This window comes from Eutrigla gurnardus, assembly GCF_963514095.1.
Source record: "Eutrigla gurnardus genome assembly, chromosome: 17".
Lineage (NCBI taxonomy): Eukaryota > Metazoa > Chordata > Actinopteri > Perciformes > Triglidae > Eutrigla > Eutrigla gurnardus.
Window position 1 is genome coordinate 170,378 of NC_139928.1, and position 25,827 is coordinate 196,204.

At 41.8% G+C, this 25,827-nt stretch overlaps 1 protein-coding gene across 1 annotated transcript in view; it reads right to left on the bottom strand.

Annotated features, from left to right (window-relative positions):
• Nucleotides 1-25,827, bottom strand: part of sh3bp5lb (SH3-binding domain protein 5-like, b) — a gene marked incomplete at its 3' end in the record, with an annotated part of 91,868 nt that overhangs the window by 32,775 nt on the left and 33,266 nt on the right. The window contains exon 3 of the mRNA XM_084031615.1: nt 4,398-4,559. Coding sequence (XP_083887741.1) covers nt 4,398-4,559 — 162 coding nt within the window. The remainder of the gene's footprint in view (nt 1-4,397; nt 4,560-25,827) is intronic.

The following is a 25,827-nucleotide window of genomic DNA, read 5'->3' on the forward strand; positions in this document are numbered from 1 at the left end:
CCTCGTGGTTGCAGCGATCCATTGGAGGACTGTTTCCAACATGGTGGACGCAATCATCTGCTGTTATGTAGACATCTTTGTCATCTGGGAACTGTCCATTTGTTACAAGCGCAGTTGACAGGAATGAAAACAGTTCTGTCTTATTATCCTCATTTGCCAGAAATGCCTGCCAATCTCTTGGACTTTGGCAGTGCCAGAGATGCGTTGTCGGGTGCCTGATCCTCGCTTTTCTCTTGTTCCTCCTTTGATTGTCAAAGCACGATACTGGTCCCAGACGATGTCCACTCGTGTTGATCTTTTCAGGTCACGTTGAACTCTTGGGCAGAACACCTTGTCGAAGTAGGACTCAAAGGTCTTCCCTTGGACAGTCGTGCCAGGCAGTGAATGGATAAGTGCTCCACCATCAATGACAATGAAATCATAAAGATCTGGTGCAACTATCTCCTCACTGTCAGATATTCCTCCACTCTTAGGATTCCCCAGGATGTAAAACAACAAATCTGATTTCGTACAGGAGTTGAGGGATCCTTCGCATGACAATGCAGGTGGGTATGGAGAAGACTTGTGGCAGAAAAAATCTTCCAAATTCCCACTCCGGCTTTCCAGCACAATGAAAGCTTTCCCATAAAGCTCTGCATGACGTTTGAAGTGCTGCATCCTCAGTTTAGCTGCTGTCTTCTTGCATGTTTTCTTCTCATGGAACAACATCAAGTTGTTTCGCTTGATCGGAGCTGTCAGTGGTGTGTCATGTGAGTCCAGCACATTCTTTTTGAAGTTGTTGTACTGCTCTTGTCCCATTGACTCAACTTTAAGGACCGATGCTGCAGCGGCTGCAGACTCGCACACCTTGTTATCTAAAGTAACCAGGTCTTTACTGCTCTCCTCAAAGGGATTCCCATTGCTGAGCAACAGCTCCATCAGGTCTTTGGTGTGACGTTGAAAACGCTGCTGTGATGCTGATCCTTCCTCGTGATGAGGACGCCATTCGGAGTCATATTTGTGTACGGGTATCCTAGCTATGTTTGTGCTATAGGGATATTCTGAACACCAATCTTAAATCCAGTCGAGTCATTACACAGCCTTTATTTACAATAACTTTAAAAATCATGTTTCATAGCAACTTTGAGGACATTTCCAGACTTTATCTCCAAAAAAAGCATAATTTCGCTTGTGTCCATGTAATATTTTGGGATAAAAGTGTATTTATTTTTATCTGGTCACCAAATGCTTGGTATACCTGTTTCTCCTTTTAATTCTGAATCCATACATACCTCATATGTTAAAATTGGATAATCTAATCAAAAGTTGTAGCAGTTTACATATTTTGCGGCGCCCCCTAGAGGCCATTTTTCATCTGTGTGTTTGACACTCGGACTCAAATTTTTCTGTAGACCCTAAACTTCAACTTGGAAGTGAAAACCAAACTTTAACACGAATTTGAAATGACTGAGCCTTATACGACCCCACTAATTTGTAATCGGGACAAAATACTTAAAGTTAGAGGCAATTAAGGACCACAAGTCCTACAAAGTACACTTGCACACACTTTAATGTGTATTCTATACAAGTTCAAGAACCATTCTTATGCATTTTCTGAGTCGGTCACCTTTATTTTAGGCACAATCTATTTGGGCTGGTAAACCCAACTGTCACGCCGGTGTGGTAATGTCTTGTCATGTCCTGTTTTATTTTGAAAATAACTCCCTTCTCGTTTCAGGTCACTTGCCCTTCCTCATGTGTTCCCTGGTCTTATGTCATCCCTGATCCCTGATTGTTGCCACCTGTTGCTCGTTATCCCTCTGTGTATTTAAGTCTGCGTCTCCCCTTGTCTTGTGCCAGTTCGTTATTCGTCTTCTGTCAGGTCACGATCCACGTCACGGTCCACGTCACGTCACGTAAAGTTAAGTTTGTATTTTTGTAGTTTTTGTTTGTAGCCTTGTTATTTTCCTCCCAGTGAGTGATTTTTTGTTCATTTTTGTTGAGAATAAAAGCCTTTTTACTGCTACTGCCCCTGCATCTGAGTCCTCCCTCCATGCCCTAGTGTGACACCCAACCTGCCACAGTGGCTGGTGGCCAAAGAATTTAACTTCAGGCCCTGTGTGTGTGTGTGTGTACACATATACCTGCTTCACATGCGGAAATCTCAACCCCCCCCTAATGTTCAACTCAAAGTTACGCCCTTGCCTCCACCTCCCCAACAAGTGTCTCTTCTCCGTTTCTGAAAAGTTACGTTTCTTCGCTTTTTTTCCTGGCCTGTCACCGTGATTCACCACACAGAAACGATTGCATGCTGGCTCATTAAAATGGTAAAAAGTGGGCGTGTACAGGGCAGGATTCAGGTACGCACCCTTGTAGGTGATCCTGTGATTTATAAAGGAAACATTGCGTACAGCTTGCGTGCGCACAGTTTTATAAATCTGATTTTCTTTTGGCGCACGCAAACTTTGACTTTTTGGCGTACGTACACTTTTAGTAAGGATCCTACGCACAGTTTTATAAATGAGGCCCCTGGTGTATTCATCAACCAGTTGCTGTTTTAACTAAAACAAGTTAATCAATTATTTAACAGTTACATCTCTTCTGAGATGATGAAGACATTCAGATCAGGTGGTAAAACATGTCAAATAAAAACCAACACTTTTAGATCATATATTTTGTGTCATCAAAGTAAAGTGACATGCCGAGTGCTGTCCCATTTGTATTTACCATGTCAGACCCTCACAGCCTCTCACACTCACCCATCTACTAGGTGACATCAGTTAACTCCCGAGGGTTCAGGGCTAAGACCTTAGTGGGGACATTGGGATTGGTCCAGAGTCTGCAAGCGAGCCCTCGTAGACCTGATGATGTGACAGACCTGGTCCCAGTTTCCAGATAACGTCCACTCTTAGCGTGCTACGAAGACTCCTACGTTATGACTTACCAAAGTTGTTTACCTCTATAGTCGTGGTTCCCGAACGGTCTCTTAGGAGTCATCTTTAGAAACACTCCTTACGTCGTACGTACACGGCGCTGTCCAGAAAGAAAGTGCTGAAATCGATTGCTCAGAGTTCGATTTTCCATTTCATGCGCAGGTGCATGACAGCACTATATTATAAAATGTAGGCTATTGCAGTGTTTGTGAATAAAAATATAATAAATATAGAAACAGCGGAGGAGATTGAGCCAATTACATGCGTATTTGTTGCCGTTGTAGTCGAAACATATGCAATATAGCAGCGTTGGTCAATATATCCAAGGGATTGAAGTTGATCCTTATGAAATTATGTATTCCAATGGCTCCGAGGACGGCGACGTCTTTGGTTCAGCACGAGGATACGTTGTATCGCTGCCACAGTTTTGCCACCGTTCACAACCGTCACCGGCGTCCATTTATAACATTTTTTAATTGTTTGACGATGTACCAATTTCCCAAATTGCTTGCAGAATTGTGCATGCCTTGACATTGACTAGGCCTAATGGGCTATTTAAATGACACTGTAATATACCTAGGCTACTTCTGAGGTTGAGGTAAAGCTTAGCCTTGTGATGAAATGCATGCGCATTTTATTTTTCTTCATGAATGACTTAAAACCACTGGTGAAACACAACACTGGCAATGTGCAGTTCCATGCGTAACGGGGATTTCTGGATTACTGTACAGTGGCGGCGACTAGCGTCAGGAGCTGAAACATCACTACGGTGAGTAGTGCTCCAGACCACTCTTACCAACGTATGACGTACGAAAGAGATTCGTAGCAAAGAACGTTTCGGGAAACACGCGAAATGTTAAGTAGGAACTCTAAGTAGGGGTTACGAATGACGTAGCGTTAAGAAGGCTTTAAGAAGGCTTCGGGAAATCGGGCCCTGAACCCTCAGGGGCTTATTAGGAATGCGGATCAAAGTCTGTAAATCCTCGAGGGCAAAGTTGAGATTGGGATCCTCTCTTGTCCAAAGGTGCATGCACAGATTCAAACACGCTAAGATTTCAGATTAAAGGTTACTCAGCATTTTCAGGTTTATGTGCAGTGACTATAAAACATTTAAATACTATGAGTAATTCTATAATAAAACATATATTACATGAATAAAAAGTGTATGTATTTAAAGTATATTCAAGTGATCTCTTAATTATAATATTGCAATGTAGAAATAATGAGAGCTAATTTAATATTAATTTTTCACTGTAGATGAGCTCAAACGGAGTGAACCACATAACATACTGTTGTTGTTGGGTGTAATTTTTAGATATTTGTATTATGACAAATGTCATGATGACTTTCATTCCATGAAGAAGAAGTTCTGCTTTACCTTCACATGTAGCTTTTGAACGTGATGGCTTGAAGCAGTTGCAAACAAAAGGTAAAGCTGTATGATCACATGATCATTCCAGGGTCAGAAGAAGCCTGGATGTGTACCTTAGCGGTGGCGTGGTTCAGCATCTCCTGCCAGGTGGGATCCATGGTGTTCCTGTCAGCCAGCAGGCCTTGCTCTGCCACATACACCATCTCTCTAGCAGCAGTGTGCATGGACACGGCCCTCTCATAGCTCAGGGCTGCCTGATGTGTCTCCTGCTGAGCCTGTGGGAACAGAGCAGCAGCTACAGACCTTCTGGATACTGTAACAATAAAACCAAATTTTCTAGCTGAAAACACTCAATCTGGGTATTAAAAGCCTAATAGCTCATTCTAAAAATTTGAAAAAAAACACAGTTTTTTGACTTTGAATGCATTGGCGTACCGGAAAGATCCTGTCTGCTTTGTTCAGACCTCTGTTGAAAGTCGCCCTCCCCAGGACGCATGAACGCGCACTGCCATTACAACACGAAAGATTGCCCGGACAGGGACATCAACAACATCGCTAGCTGACATTCACAAGTAAGAAAACACGTACGTAAACGTAAACAACTAACATGGCTGTTGTTGCTAGGCATCGATATGTCAAGCTAGCATGTTACTATTAGGCAATGTCATTGAAAAGGGAGTTATGATGCAGTAACTTATTGCTGGTGTGGAAGAAAAACTCTTCAGGTCCAATTCTGTGGCTGGCTCAGATGAGGTTTAATCACTGACAGTGGAGAAAGGAAAATACAGCGTTGCGATACAGTCCATTCTAAAAATGTGGGGCAAAGGAGAGCTTTATACACAGAACCAAAGGGGGGAGGTCTAAAGAGTGGATTTGCATAGATTCAACACGTCTCTCCCAAGAGGAAGAGACGTCCTGAGACCACAGAAAGGTGCCACTTCTCTCGGAACAGCTGGGTTCTTTCTACATAATGTCACAAAACGGGCCATTCATGAAGGCCTTGATCAAGTATGTGAGATAAAGGTGTTTTGGAGATGGTCCAGGAAGGGGGACAGATCAAAGGGTCTTTTTATCAGGATGGCAAGGGTTAAGAACAATGAAAACAGCTCAGCAGGACATTTGATGTTCCGAGAGAAAGGAATATTAGCATGAGATACAAATAAGAATTGTAAGGCAACACATTTTCTTCTACACTTTTCTTTGCGACAGCTGGCGATGCTAACCGCTAAATCACGCAATGCTTAAAATGTCTTTTTTTAAACTGGCATTTCAGCCATATCGTCTGCAACAGCTGCAGAATCTCCTTGGCTTCCTGCTGATATGCTGGTCAGTGGTTCTCTGTGTGGTCTACCTGACATGTACAGTGAATAAAAGGCCTCTTTGAGGTCAATAAAGCTCTGTTCAATAAAAACGTCTTATCTTAAGTCTGGACACTTTACAGGCCAGAATTCCGGGACTGACCTTGGAACAACGCAAACACCAAGCCAACTTACTGAGTGGCAGCATGGAGCACTGGGACTGCAGCACTGGGACAGGAGCACTAGGACAAGAGCACTGGGACAGGCTCACAGCTATGACACCCAGTTGCTATGTCTGGAAGTGCTCACTACCCAGATCCACAAGGACAATATAAAGGTTACATCCCTAGGAGTGAGTATGGCTTGCAAAAGCAATGTTTATTTCTTTACCATTTATGTTCTGCATTATCTGTTTTAAATAATTTAGAACAGATAATGCACATGAATAAAAGTCATGTTCAAGGCCTTTTCCTTATACTCACAGCATAAACAATCCAACCATTACATGTATCTCTTTACAAGCTGCACAAATAATGAGAACAAGATGCGTCTTTTCAACCATTTATTATTTTTCAAACACCATAAAAATAACATCATCATGATTATCATCACTACTACGGGTGTATGATAGATTGCAAAATAGCTATTTTTCCATTCATTACCAGATAATGTTGAGTCAATCAACCAAGTCAAGTGTGTATGTGTGTGTGTGTGACTTTCTTGTCCAAAGTCAAGGCAGGTGAGTGAATACTGCTGGCAATATAGTGTATGTTTGTTCAACTTTACAATGGAGTCAAGTGGATCACTGGAAGTACATCGGTACAACTCAAGTAGGCCATGATTATAGCTACATTCTGCAATCACATTAGTAGAAAACCTGCTCCTCGTGGTCTATTCCTGTGGTTGGAAATTAACTTTGAGCCTCTGGATGTGGAACACAAGTCAATGACTTGGAACAAAAAGTTTTCGGGCGGATAAGAGAAATGTGTGGACCAAAAACAGGATGATTAACGGCACATTTGTATGCTAATTAGCATCAGAGGATCTGCTAACAATTGTGAACGGCTTTCCTTTATGTGACTACCTCAAGAGACACTCTGGCATTTTGATGTGTAGCTAACCTCGGCTAACAAGTGGAAAAGGCTAATCTGTCATAATGGAGTTTGATGAAGATTCTGCAACAGTGGTAAAATGGAAACTGAGAGAACTCAAGGCCTAGATTTGGCATGAAGCTGGCACAGGTGGCATTCAGTTGGCACAAGGCATATGAACCGAACATGGCCCAGGTGTGGCACTCTATCACTTTGAATAAGTGATAGAGATGAACCTGAAACAGCAGACATTTTGTTGTGGGCACTAGTCTGTTGGGTTTTTTTTCTGGCTAGTAATGTTACCAATAGAGTTGAGCCGGATACTCGGCTGAAACGAGTATCCGGTACGGATAAAGCACTTTTGCCGAGTATGAGTATTATACGAGTAATACGAGTCAATATCTGTGCTCGGATTAAATAAAAATCCTCATTGGGTAGCTGACTGTGTCTGCGTCCTGTGATATGCTACAGCCCCTCCCCTACACACTCGCAGATGTGTTGTTGTGTCCGCTCTGATCACTCACACACAGAACAGCTCTCTGTCTCTCCCTCAGTCACTCAGGTTCGCGGGTCGTTTTCCGTGAATGTTTAGGGTTTCTTTCTTCAGCTTCAGGTTTGTTATTACTTAGGTTGGTACTTACTTATGAACTAGTAGAGTTCTGGTACTTCGTTCAGACGTGGTGCCGACTCGCGTTGCGTCTCTGCCTGTCGGAGATTTTTCTTTTTCTTTTCTTAACCGTCATCTGGCTGCCTGGCTCTAACACTTTCTTGCTGTATTTCGTGAAAAAATAAAGCTGGTAGTGGTATAAATATTGGAAATCAAGCTACACACACACACACCTGGTGTGGGAAAAAATCACACTGATCATAAAAAAAATTAAAGTTAAAAGAAAAAAGTTATTGTTGAGTATGAAAACTCTTGTTCATTACATTTTACTTGATAATTGCAACCGCATGTGTTGTATTCATTGTTGCAAAACTTGTTCTGTAAATAGTTCGTTTGCTATCGTGATCAAAACCATTGATCTGAAGCTCAATGCTGATGCTGTCCTGTAAATAGTTTTCTAATCAGCAATAAATAACAATTTCTGATCAGCCCATATCAATTGCATGCTTAAAATAACATACCAGTTAAAACCTCGCTCATTTCAAGACAACCAGACCCACTTCCGGGTTAAATCCCGCCCACGTCTGGGTTAGGCCCCACCCATTTACGGGTTAGACCCCGCCCACTCCGAGTACAGATACAGATAATTCATATGGTTAACAGATACAGATACAGATACAGATAATGCTGTACTCACTCATCCCTAGTTACCAACATTACGGCTAGTACTGCCACTAGCTTCTGCTAGCATGACCGTTTTTTTTCTGCTGGCCTGGCAATGATAAATTGCTTCAACTCCAACATCATTGGATTCAGTAAAGAGGAAACATACATACAGCACTTAGCCTGGCCTGTCAACAAGGTGTAAGTGGGCTATATGTATTATGTGTGGAGATGTCCCTTTTTCTTTTATCTGCCTATATGTTGTATCTAAGTGGGATCCTTGGAAGGATACTGCAGGGATTAAATTATGTTCTATGTTTTACGTGTCTTTTGAGTGGGTCTTTATTATGTACTGTCATGAGCACACTGAAACAAATCCCTAGCAACTCGTACAGAGTTGTATGGCAATAAAGTATTGAATCTTGAATCTTGTTCCACTATTTTGCGTCACAAATTGTGAAAAAAACGTGAGCTGTGTAATATAAGCTTTAAATATTTTGTTGCAGCTGAAGAGGACAGCGACACAGACACAGAAGATGCCCTGTCTGAGCAGACAGCAACCTCAAGTCGAAAAGGTAAGGTTATGCACAACATGTAGTATCCAGGTCTGTTCACTTAACGCATTATGTCAGGTTGTCCCGCGCATTATTAAACAAACATGAGAGTGGAGCATCAAATCTTTCTGTGCAGCAACGGTAGAAATATGGGACAGGCAGGTTGGACGTGGTTTTAACCTGCTGTACAGATGCCGTCTTTGCATGCCTGTTTACTGTGCATATAAGTTTAATGATGATGCAGTTGGTTATGCAGTATTTGAAAGCTCAGGCCATATAACCTTATTGAATGGTGAACTGCATCATTTTAGCTGCATGATCCTAGATTCACACTGATTTATTACAATGTGAAAACTTTCACAAGGTTGCTGTAGTGTGTTGCATTGCCTCTGTTTCAATGAAGTATTTATATAAATAATTTTCAAGCAAATTGTGTTTACACAGTACTATGTTTTTAACTGTTTGAGGTCTGCGCTGCCATGTACAGTATTACTTAAAGTATCTTTTTTCTTTCTTTTTTCCAGATGACTACAATGCAGCTAGGCTTAAACTCCCTCAAGCTGTCGATCACACTGACCTTGGAAGTGATGGAAGGGACTCTCCAATTTTATAAAAAAAAAAAAAGGTTGTAGGCCATTTCAATTGTTGCTGTTTTTAATCTGTTTTTAATGAAATTATTCAATTGGTGTTGGACGCAAGAACATTTTATTGGAGAGGAAGATGACGACGATGAGAATGATGAGATGAAAGGTATCAGGAACTTGAAAAAGTCAAGAAAGGGGTAAGAAGCATCAATCCCTATTTAAATCATGATCTATTTTGTTACAATAGATAGTACTACGATTTGATTAGGTGCAAGGTGCAGAGTCCTGGTTCATGGACTGACAGTATTTTAATGTGCAGAGTCCTGGTTCATGGACTATGTGAAGAGTCCTGATTCGTGGACTAGTATTTACTGTAAATGTGCAGAGTCCTGGTTCATGGGCTCAATGTTAAAAAAAATGCATGTGTACTCCGGTGATGGATTTAAAAATAAATAAATAAACATTTGTACTTGTACATGTTGAAGCTTTTTTCAAAAATCTGGATTGAATATGGCACATAAATTAAGTGGCTGAGTTAAGGTTTAATTAACGCTGATATCAGGAACCACATCTGAAAATTGTTCGGGCCAGAATAGGGCCAGTTCTGGTTGTACAGTTTGGCAGAGTTATGGGCCTTATGTGGCCCACGTTTTGGATGCCACTAAAGGACCATAATTCATTGCTGTATGTGGGCCAAGTGTAAGTGGGTTGTGTCGCACATCACTGTTCAGTTCAGTTCACTGTTCATCACAGACCAGTTTTGCTATGTGGGAAGGCAAGTTCTGGTCTTTCTTCAATCTCTTCAGGATCTTCTGCTTCTAGTGCCCGCTTGAAAGCAGAATTGGAAAAGGCTGCTCTGTTGGCACAGGCAGCAGCATTGAACATGCTTTGGAGAAACAATCCTGGAGAGGCTGATTAATTTGCCGTCCAAAACGTGGATACGGAGACTCAGGACAACACGTATCGCACGTAACCGTTTGCCACTCTGCAGTTACACCTGCTGTAGAAACCCATGGTTCGCCAGAGAATTTGTTCAATGTGATACATGTCAAAATGACATTACAGAGTTCCTGGTAAAGCAACAAATTCTTTCTTCTCTACCACCACAAAACATTCCTGTCTTCAAAGGAGATCCTTTAGAATGCAGACTCTTTATCATGCCGTTTGAGCATGGGGTGGAGATTAAAACACAGAGCGGCAAGGACCGTCTCTTTTTTATGGAGCAGTACACATGTGGACAGCCCAGAGACTTAATAAGGAGTTGTCTACATGTGGATCCAGACCATGGATACAGTGAGCCAAAGAAACTGTTAAACAAGCATTTTGGAAATGCTTATAAGATCTCTGTAGCATACATAAATAAGGCTTTAAATTGGCCTTCAGTCAGGGCAGACGACGGTGTTGGGGTTGTAGCAGGAGCAGATTTGGTTATCAACAGTTAACTATCAATATCAATATGATTATCGTTATTAATAATTATATTTAATATATTATCATGATATAATCATGAATAAACGGGGCACCACCCTGGGATCAGGGAAAAGATAACCTAAAACTGTATTCAGTCTCAATATAATGGTTTTATACTCACATGCCAATCATCGTGATCATTGGCATGGAAGCATAAAAACAATCTAACAATTAAGAAGGGCGTGAAATTCAAGCACTAGCCTTCACAACCTGCTGTTATCCAGTGACATATACACAACAAGCACAAGAGACCGCTAGTTATAACATAATAAGATTGATTAAAATCAGTAATAATGATCACAATCAATAACACTGCAATTAACAAAGCCTTATTACCTAACTACCTAACACACAAAGCTAAGCTAAACAAAGGGAGAGACACACGTGGAGTGTGTGTGTGCGTATGTGTGTGCGTGCGTGCGTGTGCATGTGCGTGTGCGTGTGTGTGCGTGCGTGTCGAGAGAGAGAGAGAGAGAGAGAGAGATGGCTATGTGCGGCCACCAGATGGAGCTATTCCTCACAGCGTTCAGGGGCAGAGCCACTGACGTCCGATGGGGTAGCGAGAGAGAAAGAGAGGTGGAGCTATTCCTCGCAGCGTTCAGGGGCGGAGCCACTGACGTCCGATGGAGTAGCGAGAGAGAGAGAGAGAGAGAGAGAGAGATAGCCGTATGTAGCCACCAGATGTAGCTATGTCCCTAGCGTCCGCCGGGAACAGCTGGCTTAGGACACGTGTGTGCGGCATGTATGTGTGTGTGTGTGTTAGCGGGACACAAACAAAGAGAGAGAGAATGCGCGAGCGATATTCTGAGGCCCAGAAGCCGTGCCGCTATCACACGGGCTCGCGCGAATGAACTGGCGTTTATTCCGCGAAACCGGTCTTTTAACTGATAGTAGAGGCTTTCTGAGCTCGCGAATATGGCGGAGGTTACACTGCATGAAAAGTCGGGAGTTAACGACAATTTACAGGCTGCGAACGCCGCGTTCGTCTGTGCCGAAAATTGTCGGAAACGAACCACAGCGAAGGCTCTAATTAGCATATGAATAGCGGCGAAACCCCGCCTGGCCAGAGATGGCTTGAATATCCTCACTCAGGATTGGATGAAACCACTAGTTTTAAACAAGTATAATCGCTCGTGATTGGTTGGCAGATCTGGTCATTATAAATGTAAAGCCAACCCACGTTGGCAGATGTGTTACTATTGGTCACACTGGGTCTTTTAAACAAGAATAATCACTAGTGATTGGTTAGCAGATCTATCACTATATATATATACATATATATATACACATATATATATATATACACACACATATATATATATATATATATATATATATATATATATATATATATATATGTATATTTATACATATATATACACACATATATTTATCTTTATTTATTTATATATTTATAAATATAAATATGAATGAATGAATTCATTGCCAGGAGGAAGTATTCAAAGAAAGAGCTTTATTGACAACACAACACACAACTGTACAAATTTGCCCACACAACAAACAAATGAACTGGCGACATTCTGTCCGAATTTGGTCAATTTTACAGCCGCCTGCGGTGCGTGGCCCTGTACTTGGGAGTCTTCTCTAATCGAGACTGTAGAGTCGCAAAGAGCTCGGTGAGCTCCTGGCTACGAGAGGATGGAGGTTGCACAATCCATCCAGACACCCCGCCAACGACGCCGTCCTCCTCATCAGACATCATGTCTGTGGTGGCGCACTTCCAACGGTCCACCTCATCGCCAGCAAGCACACTCCGTCTCGCTTCCAGCAGCTGTAAAACAATCAATAAAGACAATCAGTACTGCGCGATGCACTGCGCATGGACACAACACATCTATTAATGCACCTGAAAAATAGGTTTAGGTAGGTTTGGTCACATTGACCAAAAACGGATCTAATAAGTCTTACCCTCTTTCTCCTGGAACGACTCCGAGCTGACCTCTTCACAGCTTCCGCCTGCGATGCGAGATCAGGCTGTGTGTGTCTGAAGCTCCTGCGTACCGTTTCATAGTATGTCTTACAGGCAGCTGGAAAACAATTAAATGAGTGGTATGAATAAGAAAACTTAAGTCACAGTAAAATTAAAACAAGGAAGAAGAAAACAGTAAAAGTTACTTACACACAATGGCGGACTTGCGGACAAAGCTCCGAGCAAGTAAGAGGTCACAGCTTCGTTATGAGGCGAGGTTCGTCTGTGAAAACAAAATTAACAGTTAAGATCGGTATCTACTGTTAACACATCTATTTCCTTATACAGCAGAATGAAAGCATATTCTTTAAATCGTACCCTTGCTCCGGTTCGTAGCGCCTACAATTCGTCTCCGAGTTGTGAAGACGGCGTACTGCTTCCTGTAAAAGACCAACTTAACAAAGCAACTTAACGTTACACTGGTTCCTCTCTCTTGTTCTTTTACAAGGCTACTATGCTCCTTTTAGCTTGGACTATTAGCTTTTAAGCTACTTTTAGCTTGGGCTTGCTTTGCTAATTTTAGCTTAGCTAGCAGTCACCGAACATATTCTTACCGCAATCATCCTGAGAGTCTCCAGCAGTCCTGGATATAAGAATTATAACATTTAAACCACATTTTCTTAAGTGAAGCCTCTCAGAGCAGCATTCCTGCTGCCGGTGAACGTGAACGTCTCCTCCTCGTTCCCCCCACTGAATGAGGCGCCCGGTGTCTGCATCTGTCCCTTTAACGGACAACGGTACACGGCGTTATTAATCACCGTTAGTAAATATATAACCACGGTTTAACATAAGCACTATATTATTAGTTAACGTCGGTAAAAACGGCACATTTTCCGCTTCGCTTGCGCTCGCTAACCTCTAAGGTAATTTAGCGTCAGTAGGCTAGCCGGCTAGCAGGACCGTCGATTCGTAACGTTAACGTACAATGCCAACAACAATAAAGTAACGTTCATTATCAATACGATTTAAAAGTCAGCTGGAAACATAAAAGTCATGTTACAGTATACTTACATGTGTACGCGGTTTGTGTCGGGCACCTCGCCAGAATCACCGCAGTCGTCCGCCATTATCCAAAACTTGTGAAGTCAGACGAGCCGCAATGCATTTTGGGAAGTTGAGTAGATTTAGCAAGGTCCGCTGTACTCAGAAATTCTTGCCAATGCAGTATACATCCGGGCATTTCTCGCGTGCACAAATTCACATACTATTGTATGTGAACGCACTACGTACTCAAATTTACGTCACAATTAAGTACGAGTAGGACGTTAGTATGGCATTTCTAACACAGCCGAGATCTATGATCTATGAACCCATCCTTGACCCTCTAGCAGAACTACGACCAGCCATTATAAAGCAGTTTATAGTTGTTAATGTTGTGTCAAAAGGTACTGCATTTAAACATGTTACTGCGCAAGTTTCCTGGCTTCATCCCCATCCAGACAGACATTTTTATGGAAAGCTAATAGAAGTTTGGAGCTTGCAGGGAACAGACACGTCATACCCAGCATCATTTCTGCCTGTTGAGCGCATTGCTGGGAGATGTGTGGTTAACACATCCACTGTGCATTTAAGCACAGAAAGGGTCACTGTAGTCATGCCACTATGCACAGTGGTTGAGCTCTAGGAGACTGTGATGTTGTTTGCATGAATGTACATTTTACCTTTGTGGCAAAGCCTGATTAAAAGTAATTGTTGAAGCAAATTGTTTTGTGTATCTTTGAATGAAGATGAAATTAAGTTATATCTTTGAATAAGGATGAAATTAAGTTATATTAAAGCCTCCCCTCGGATTACGGGGAGGGGGGTCATGGGGGGACAACTGCCAAGCAAGGCCCACGTCAATTCCCGGCAATTTACGTCAGTTTTCGGTGTTTCCTGCAAATTGCCGTTTGCAGTCGTAAACCTGAACTTCCACGTCAACTTACAGGGCCGCTAACTGACGAAAATCCCACTTTTCATGCAGTGTTAGTCGAAAACACTGTTACAGAAATCAACCCAGCTGCGTGGGTACACGATCAGCATTCACATACAGCAGCAGATGAACAAACGGACTCGGCGGTCCGCGATCAGAACTTAAAACACATTAACAAGAATTACAAGCATGTCCTACACTATCGAATCTCTGCTTCTGCCCAGACAAATAGCCTCTTACTTTTGTCGATGTGAGATGCGTCGATGTGAGGGTTTCGTCCCGTGCGGTGATGGCGTTCCTTGACGCCGGCAACGGACGGTAGTTCGTGGGCGCTCGTTCAGCGCCGGATCCACTTGGTTGAAGAAAACCGTTAGTTATTCTTCCTTCTGCAGGGAAATGATGAACAATCGCGGGGCTCGGCGATTTAGTCAGCTGATTTCAGACAAAGACGGGTCGAGTTATCCGTTCTGGGACGAAGAAAGTTTTTCTTCTTACCGCGGGGAACGGGAGAGTCGCGCTGTCGCGGTGGTCTCTTCGGGATCCAAAATGATAAACAAAAGAAAAATAAAACGAGTAGAGAAAAGAGGGGTAAAACAGTCTGTTACTCGTCCAGCGAGTTTGGGGGAAAGACTGCGGCCTAGGACGAAGGGAAACGCTGCAGACGTAATCTTCACCTCCTGGTGTAACGCGAGTTACTTTGGAGAGAGAAAGTTTTTCTGGTGGCCGCGGGATTTATAGCTCGCGGCTGGTCCGGGGGACCCCCTGGAGTCCCATGCAGTTGTCAGCCAATAGGGCACCATTTGTGTGACGTCAGATCTCGCGACCAGGTGGAGGTGACACTAAAATGGTGGTTGTAGTTTTTTATCTCCTTTGTCTCTTTGTCTGGCCGCATTGTGTAGGCTTTGTAGGCCGCATTGTGTAGTCCTAACGGTTAGGTCCCAACAACGGTGAAGCTCTCAATGCATTTGCCCTCTTCCTCACCCGTTGCAGCAATGCAATAACATATGTAGAGCACATGGGGGAGTTGGATAATGTAGCCAACATGAGAGCCATCCTGAATAAGCTTCTTTACAATTTGAGTGAAAAGTGGAGGAATGTTGCCTTTGATACTCAAGAGAAACAAGCTTGAAGACCCAAGTTTAAAAATCTTGTCAGGTTCCTCAATAAACAGGCTAAGATTGCAATACACCCTCTGTTTGGAGATATCAACCTACATTCTGGGACAAATCAACCCACCAGTAAATCTCACACCCGAAAGGAAGAATAGTAAGGCAATTTTCACCACAAATGTTACACCAGGGTCATTCCGTGTCATTTCATCAAATGCCTCCCACCTGACCATCTCAGAATGTCCTGAAAAAATTAGTACAAAAGTACAAAGACACACTTGTTACTAGGACAAATCCAAAATATTAGGTCTCTACTGTCAATAGTTTTCTCATGAAACATCATTGAATGAAGGGTAGTTTAGACGGTTTTTGGCATCATGCTCTGAAAAGCCATTTTTAAACGGCAATATTTAGAAAACTATCTCACCTGTGGCCTTCAAAATTTCTACAGTGTATATCTGTTACTAAACGCCTCCAGACCTGGAATATCAGGGGTGTAGCTCAAGGATAAACTAGTATGGTAAGTACTTAAAAAGGGGCTTGTTGAAATAAAGTAGTACATTTGAAGGATGGCTGAGCTCCCATTTTTGCAGATAAAAGACTTCTATCACTTCTGCCTCTATCTCTGGTGTTAGCTTAAACATTCTACAAAATATGGTTTCTCTCAGATGATTAGTTTCACAGATATTAAGGCTCAAAAATGGAAGTAAACACATCTTTGCCCAACTTCAGAGTCATATTCCAAAAAACTGACAACACGTATCAGGTCCAAACGTACTTTTTTTTAAAGATAATTTTCTTGTTAAAATCATATTAAAAAATCGGGAGGGTGTTTTGCCTCAATTTGTCGCAGTGATTTTTTAAAATCCTGATATTGGTGGGGTTTTTGTGGCTGGTTTTGGTACTGCATGTCCTAACAGCCTACTTGTAAACATCACAGGAGGGCAATTCAATTTTGCTTTTTATCATTTACCAAAGACTTACATGTGACTACATGCTACTGATAAATTTAGCCTCACGAAAACATTAAAATCGATCACAGTTGTAGTTACAGAGGCAATACGTCCTTGAATGTGAGTTAAACATGGTGAAAGCAGCTTTTAAGGTCTTAAACCATGAACAAACATAGCAAAATATTGAAGACTGTACATTTTGTCATACTTTAAGTACATACATTACACAACCAAATCAAATAATAATCTTAATTTGATAAATAAATATTTTACATTACAGTACAAAAGTCTCCAAAGTTTGATATTGAATAACAGTTTGTCTCTATGCTCACTATGAGGGATCACACATTTTTCATCTTTTAGATCCAATTCCTTAGTCACATTCATTAATTTGGCAGTGACTTTACAAATAGTCTAATGTACATCTCTGCTCTATTGTGCTCATCTTTTTTGATGGCATACATGCACCCAGTTTCTGTAGAGGGAACGTCAATCCTTGCAATTCTATGCTGCAGTGGGACATTGCACATGTCTTCTCTTCTTGGCCAGTAGAAACTCTTGGCAGGGCCATGTGGGTGCATGAACTGAACCAGTACATCTTCATCTGAAACATCTCTGATACTTCCTATCCACCATTTCTGATCATACACACAACTCACATAATGTCTCATAGTGAGCACAGAGACAAACTGTTATTCAATATCAAACTTTGGAGACTTTTCTACTGTAATGTAAACTCTTTATGTTCAAATTAAGATTATTATTTGATTTGGTTGTGTAATTTATGTACTTAAAGTATGACAAAATGTACAGTCTTCAATTCATTTGTTCATGGTTTAAGACATTAAAAGCTGCTTTCAGCATGTTCAACTCACATCCAAGGACTTATTGCCTCTATAACTACAACTGTGCTACAATTTAATGTTTTCATAGGGCTAAATTTATCAGTAGTATTTAGTCACATATAAGTCTTTGGTAAATGGTAAAAAACACAATTGAAATGCCCTGCTGTGATGTTTACTTGTAGGATATTAAGACATGCAGTACCAAAAACGGCCACAAAAACCCCACCAATATCAGGATTTTAAAAAATCACTGCGACAAATTGAGGCAAAACACCCTCCTGATTTTTTAATATGATTTTAACAAGAATATGATCTTTCAAAAAAAGTAAGTTTGGACCTGATACGTGTTGTCAGTTTTTTGGAATATGACTCTGAAGTTGGGCAAAGATGTGTTAACTTCCATTTTTGAGCCTTAATATCTGTGAAACTAATCATCTGAGAGAAACCATATTTTGTAGAATGTTTAAGCTAACACCAGAGATAGAGGCAGAAGTGATAGAAGTCTTTTATCTGCAAAAATGGGAGCTCAGTCACTCTTCAAATGTACTACTTTATTTCAACAAGCCACATTTTAAGTACCTACCATACTAGGTTATCATTGAGCTACACCCCTGATATTCGATGTCTGGAGGCTATTAGTAACAGATATACACTGTCGAAATTTTGAAGGCCACAGGTGAGATAGTTTTCTAAATATTGCCGTTTAAAAATGGCTTTTCAGAGCATGATGCCAAAAACCGTCTAAACTACCCTTCATTCAATGATGTTTCATGAGAAAACTATTGACAGTAGAGACTTAATATTTTGGATTTTTCCTATTAACAAGTGTATCTTTGTACTCAAATTTTTTCAGGACATTGTGAGATGGTCAGGTGGGAAGATTTTCAGAAATTTGATGAAATGACACGGAATGACCCACCAGTGACCAACCAATCTGGTGTAAGCACAGAGATAAGGATGAACAAGAAGGCTACTACTGGCTCTGTGAGTGCTTTCTCCAAGTCCTGTCTCTTCTGTCAGGGTGAACATAGCATGGAGGAATGTAATAAAATTAGGAAGTACCTTCACAAGGAAAGATAAGCTTTCTCCGGAGAGAAGGACTATGCTTCAGTTGCCTAAAGCAGGCGGATATGAGCAAGTTCTCTGAGGAGAAATTAAACTGTGAAGTCTGCTCATTAAGACATCCTACCGTGTTACACATAAAGAGGAAAGACAAGGCTACACCTGAGGAAGAGTCACAGGAGGATGGTGAAAGGCAGTCTGTTTTCAGCGAAAACAGCAAATGAAAAGTCTGCTGGTAATGGGGCTGGCAACACCGACAGCATCCTTGCAATTGTTCCAGTCCAAGTAAAAGCAAAGAAGGGCAACAAGGTGATTACTCCATATGCTTTATTGGATCCAGACAGTACTACCACCTTCTGCACCAGTGTTTGGAATAACGCTGTTTAAAAGAACAGCGTTAGGTAACGCCGTTATTTTTTCAGTAACGGGGTAATCTAACTAATTACTGTTTCCATCGTTACAACGCCGTTATCGTTACTGAACGTTAAATGCGGTGCGTTACTATGAATTGAATTTGTCGGTTGTCGGTTAAAAAAAAGAAGTCATGTTGTCCGTGGAGAAACGTGCAAACTTGCCGCGAGCTGGAGCCGGAGTTAGGGCTACTGCTGGTCTGAGCGGCTCGTGGAGGCACCGGGGTCTCGCTGTCATTATGTCTACTGCTGTGCGCTCCGACCCTGTTTTGTGACATATGACAGACACAGCGTCTCCCACTGTATAATTTCTCCTCAAGTTTTAATTATTCCCGCATGTGAGGTGCGGAGAATGCGATCTCAATTATTATACACAAGACTACACGCTACGCCACTATAGGAGTAGACTACAAGACTACAGTTTGCCATCTCATTACAAGAAAAATCCAAATTCTTTGACATAAAGCAACTTTTTTTTTTACAGTAACGCAAATAGTTACTTTCCCTGGTAACTAGTTACTTTTATTATAAAGTAATTCAGTTACTAACTCAGTTACTTTTTGGAACAAGTAGTGAGTAACTATAACTAATTACTTTTTTAAAGTAACGTTCCCAACACTGTTCTGCACTGATGAGCTTATTGATGAGCTCAATGTGCATGGAAAGACCATGAGATCTTCTCACCACCATGGGAGAGCAAAATACTGTTCGCAGCCACGTGGTAACAGGCTTAGAAGTGAGCTGTCTAGAGGGTTGCAACTTTATAGAGCTGCAGGAAGTGTTTTCGCAAAAGACTATTCCAGCTAATAAAAGTAACATCCCATTACAACAGGACGTGGACAATTGGCCTCATCTGGAATGAGTGCAAATCCCTCACATCAATGCAGTTGTATTGAAGATAACAAATCAATGCAGAAGTAGGTCTGCTGATCGGGACAAATGTGCCTAAAGCAATGGAACCAGAAGAGGTCCTCAGGAGTGTAAATGATGGGCCTTACGCTGTAAGGACAATCCTCAGTTGGACAGTGAACGGACCTCTCAGGGAGGGTAATTGCAAAGATGCAAGAGGTGGTGTGGCAAAGGCCATATCAAATAGAATATCCATGGCTTAACTGGATTGAACTATGGAATAAACAGTTTAAATATGACTTTCTTGGTGGTGCCCAAGAAGAACAGCTGGAGATGTCAATAGAAGATCTTCAGTTCATAGACAGTGTGTCACAGTCCACACGACTGGTAGAGGGACACTACACTATTAGTTTACCACTGACCCACAAGACCTTCATTGCCCAACAACCGGGTTATTGCAGAGCAGTGTGCCTTGAACCTGAAAAGGAAGCTTCTCAAGAATGATTAATTCCATAAAGATTCCATCACCTTCATGACTGACATGATTGACAAGGGCTATGCAATGAGGGTTCCTAATGCAAACCTCAGCCGCAACAAAGGTAAGGTTTGGTGCATTTCCCACCACGGAGTGTACCATCCTAAAAAACACAAGATCCCTGTGGTATTCTATTGTAGTGCTTCTTATCAGAGAGCCACACTGAATAGGGAACTTCTTCAGGGGCCAGACCTCATCAGCACTCTGATTGGAGTCATCACAAGATTCTGCCAAGAACCTCTGACCTGCTGTGGTTTCTTTTTTTCTTTTCTTTTTTTATTATGATTTTCCAGGTCCATACATTCAATGATAAGACATTTCGTACTTCTCAATTAGCCATCTGCCAATGTACAATTGTAGCCCACGGTAAAGTATCCTGGACCCAGTAAGCAGTACAAAAGCTTGCAAGTACCCATTAGGCACACATCCAGTAATATATACATATAACCATTTTTTAAATATAGTAAAATAAGAACAAGAACTTAATAAACAAACATGCTGGGGTAAACCTTGATGACACAAAAATCCACTTTAGACAAATGATGGTCGTATTGGTGTGATATACGTTATCCATCTTTCCCATCTTCAAAAGAATTCCCTTTTGCAGTCTCAAACCAAAGGTAATCCTTTCCATCTTAAAAATATCAAAGATGTCAATAATTTCCTCCACAGTAGGTTTTCCTGGATTAAACCACTTTCTGGTAATAGCTTTTCTGCTTGCAGCACTTAGGATCCAAAATAAGTATTTGACATTAGAAGAAACATTTTCTGATGTTATGGCACCCAAGTATAAAACTCAAATTTAAATTGAATGTCTGTCTGAAAAATGCTAAGGACCAAAATATGTGCAAATGGTTTGCCTCGAGACACCCACAGTCGCCAGCATGGAGAAGAATTTGTGTAGTGCCTCTTTTGAGCCGGAGTTAGGAAAAACCTTATAAGGCTTTTCCAACAAAACTCTCGCCATACCGTTGAGCTTGTAGTTATCCATTGTAGCTCACATAAGTTCTCCAAATCTTCTTCCATTAAAACAAGGTTTCCTTCTTTTTCCAATTTTTGTTTTACATACGGTGAACTACTACAGGTTAGAGCCAGCACGATAAGCTTCTATAAACACTCAACAGAATATTGTCCCAGCCTACTTGTGTACACCCCTTCTGTATTTGGTTAATATAAAGCCAGACCTTAGGGTATCTGAAAAAATCGTCCTTAACCAAGCCAAACTGCCTCTTCAGATTCTGGAAGCTATTCATAGTCCCCTTATGTAAAAATGTGCAGTATGCTATTAAACCTTGCGAACCCCATCTTTTAAATCTTGCATCCAATCTTTGAGGCAAAACATCTGGATCAAATGCACACCACTTCAATATGTGATATGTGTCATATGTGACCCACCACGGCAAAACCAGCAACAAGTCGGGTGGGACGAATTTGCATAAACAACGAAATAAGCTTCTTTTTTTTTTCAAAATTAGTGATTTTCGTTTTTTTGCAGAATATGCAAGTTGAGATCATGAAGAAGCCACTCCATGTTTCAGATAACAGTATTGGTTGCCGTAAAAGTATACATTTTGTATTTGTAGTTTCGGAAAAAATCTGCAGTTGTCTGTGTCTTTGCTGGGGCGTGTACGGGCGTGTACGGGCGATGCAGTTCATTTCCATACTGATCATTAGGGTTTGTGATGAACGGTTCGATATGCATCTAGACACACAGGTTACGATTCGATCAAAAAACAATATCCTTTTATTACAGACCGATTTGATTCGAATCCATTCCATACAGTGTAAGAACGATACGATTCGATTCTACGGTTAATATTTGTTGTAGATATTTTATAAAATAAAGAAGCCGATTCTATGAAAGTGACAGTACAATAGTTTCTTTTCAAATATGCAAAATACCACATAACCCCAAACATTGTGGCTGTATGGCACTGGCAAAAAAAACCCCCAGAACAACAAAATCACACGTCAATGTATTTATTTTTAGACATGGACCAAAAAAAGTCTGGCTGAATCGTTGGATGGCGGTCACAGGACAGTGTCGTGGATGCCACCCGTGCTGCGGCCGCCTCCTGTGGCGCAAGTTGAGACACAAGCGATTGACATTCAAAGCCATCCGTCTCTCACGTGCGGTCGTGGAGTGCCTGCGGTCACACAGCAGCGTCGCAGCCGCCTACCTGTGCTGCGCCCGCCTCTCCACCTCCACCTCCTCCCTGTTCCGTGTTGTCCCTTGTTTATAACCCATACAAGCTAGGCAGCTACGGCATTTTGCGGGCAGCTTCAGCTCTCGCGTTGTTTTAGAGACGCTGGTGTAATGTCGCCAACCGCTTCAAAGTCTCGCGATACCCGATCCATGACTCTGTAACTGATTCATCTAGGAATTCATTGATAATTCGTATCGATTGAGGAGGCTGCTACCGATGCAGCCGTATCTCTCACTTGTTGAACCGAATATCCGGTCGCATCGGTTTATTGTTCACAACCCTACTGATCACCGTTTGCCATTCACGGGCTGGATTTGGATTTGGATTTTTTCAGGCAATCACGTTAGAAGCGAAACATATGGCTACTTAATACAGCGCCCCAGCCGATCAGCTGGAGATATCAGACGCTAGGGTTACATTTCAACGGGATAAAGACAGCGAAATGGAGGAAATCCGTAACTTAGACTGCAAATGCTACGGAAGAAGAAAGGAGAACTCCGTGGAAGACGTACAGCATACAAATTGATTATTTTGCTGCCGAAAGAGAGCAAACGGATATACAGTAGTTACGTCGGAGATGACTGCATCCACCAAAAAGCCGCAGACGAAAAGAAAGTCCGCCCGGACCTCTTATTTCATCGGAGCCAACGAAGTCTGCAGGAATACTTTTCATTTTCTTATGGGGTGAGTTTCCGTTAACATCCAAGTTATCTACTTTGCTTAGCTGGCTAAGTTAGCTCAGTACTGTCATTTTAAAATTGTATGCACATCAAAACTAAGCTGTAATGGGAGGTTTTTGGCTCGTAATGTGGGCATCTGATTTAACAGTAAGGTGCCAAGAGGCCTGTTGGCATTGCTTGAATTGACTCTGATGCTAATAGTTTACCAACTAGCCTACCTGAGGACAATAGGCTAGTTCCTAAATCATTAGCACTAGCTACTTAGACGGTGCCTGCAGGCTAACAGATAGCAGATATCACTGAGTGACATCTGTAGGGGGGAGGGCTTATCTGAATGAGATGCAAATGAGCACCATTGTGTTTCCTTTCTGGCCAGGTGAGGTGAGGGGAGGTGAGACTTGCAAATCTTTCAGGCCAGTTTTCTCAGTGAACGGTTTTCCGAGAAGATTCAAATGGCCACAACTTCGTCATATATTATCAGATTTCCATGTGTTAGACATCATTGGAAAGCTTAGAAACACTTTCAGAATTTTCAGAATCTGTGAATAATTCAAATTGCCCCGAGGCCGACTTGTTCCTGGTTTTGCTGTGGCTGGTCACATATATTCATGGGTTACCCAATCCTTATTGGGTATAATTATTCATCGAGCCCTTATCCCCAATTGCAGCCTGGATTGGAAATTCTTCTGATATAGCATTTTCAATCTCCTTCCATCTAGCACAGTAATCTGGGTTGCACCAGAATATTAACAGCCTCAGTTGAGCAGCAGTACAGTAATCTTTTAAGTATGGGAGAGCGATCCGGCCCTGTTTTTTTGCCAATTATAATGATAATACAAGCATTTATAAAACTTCAGCGAAACTTTTTCATACTCTTGTGAAACTTGCATGAGGGCAACAGCTGGGTAAACACGGAAGTGACGTTGACGCAGCGGTAGCGTTAGCAGCAGAGGATAGAAGCTATCAGGCTGTGTTTGAAATGCCATACTAACGTACTGCCTACTACAAACTCAACGTGTATGTACTGCATACTGCCTACTAAATGAACGTTTGAGTATGCTGTTACCCTCAGACTGTTCACATGGAAGTATACACATCTCATACTACATATTTTATTTTTTTTTAACTTTAATGACATCTCATCCTCATCTTCTCTCACGTAACCGAATCCATTACGTTAGCGGTTCTAGCTCCCGTTTAATGGAAATTACTTATCAAAATGTAAAGCATGATTATTATTACAGTTAATTAAATATTTCTAAACATTTTTTAAGTCAAATTACAATTGTCAAATGTTTTCTAGTTTATTATATATGCGCGCTCCCACGCTTTCCCTCTTTCATCCTCTTACCTGAGTAGTTGCCTTCACTCGCCATCGATTGCGACTATTAAGCAGCTTTTATCGATCATTAATCGTCCGTTCATAGATCGTATTATACCTCTGACCACGGAACACCAGCACTTTCACTGCGGAGACGACGGAGGCAATCGGCCGTCGGAGGAGCTACATTATTCACATGTACATGGAATTTGGATTTCCCTCTGAAGTAAGTAATATCACTTATTTGGTTAAAATATGTTCCTTTATTATTTGATTATCAATAGATGTGCATATGCATGCATAAACAAATGTAGGCTACATGTAGGCTAATATAAGTGGTTTTAATAATATCATGTATGAGTTTGGTGTGGGGGCCGCACGGTGGTGTAGTGGGTAGCACTCTCGCCTCACAGCAAGAGGGAGTTTGCATGTTGTGGAGTGTTCTGTGTGGAGTTTGCATGTTCTCCCCGTGTAAGCGTGGGTTCTCTCCGGGTTCTCCGGCTTCCTCCCACAGTCCAAAGACATGCAGGATGGGGATAGGTTAATTGGTGACTCTAAATTGCCCATAGGTGTGAATGTGAGCGTGAATGGTTGTTTGTCTCTACATGTCGGCCCTGTGATAGACTCGCGTCCTGTCCAGGGTGTACCCTGCCTTCGCCAAATGACAGCTGGGATCGGCTCCAGCCCCCCCGCGACCCTGAATACAGGATAAGCGGTAGACGATGGATGGATGGAGTTTGGTGTGATAAAAATAAACAAGTACAAGCAAGTGGGATATTAGTGAATAATTTATTAGACAAATAATCCATGTTATATATACAGGTTGCAATATGTGTATGATAGGAAGAAATGAGTAGTTTATCAACAAATGAATAGGAAAACATTCAGAATAAATGTAATATCTGATGTTTTCTGTTACAGGTTGGTGCCAGAGGGCCGTACTGCAGGTCAATCCTCATGTTCCCCCGATGGGCCTCTACTTTGGGTAACGGGATTTAAGGAAGGACTTCTGTCTTTCAAAGCGTTCCACGGAGAACCTCGTCCACTGCTTACTAACAGAACAGATGGGTTCCATGTCCATAGTTCCACGGTGGTGATGGGGGTGACAGCGACGAAGCCAACGAGCCTCTCCAGTAGTCCTGGGACATCCTCAGAGGCTCGTAGCTGCAGTGTCTGCTCCAAATGTCCAGATCCCTGTGTTGCAGGAACATGATTATTGTTGAGGTTTTATTTTTGTTTATAAGTAGTGCAGTTTATAAGTAATACCACACAGTAGAAGTTCTTACAGACAAATGTTTCCTGTTAAAGAGACCCTGCTGCAGTGGTTGGCATCATGGCTGAGGAGATGGGGTGTAGTGGGGTAATAGCAGGTCTTTGCTCCATCACCTCATCCATGACAACAA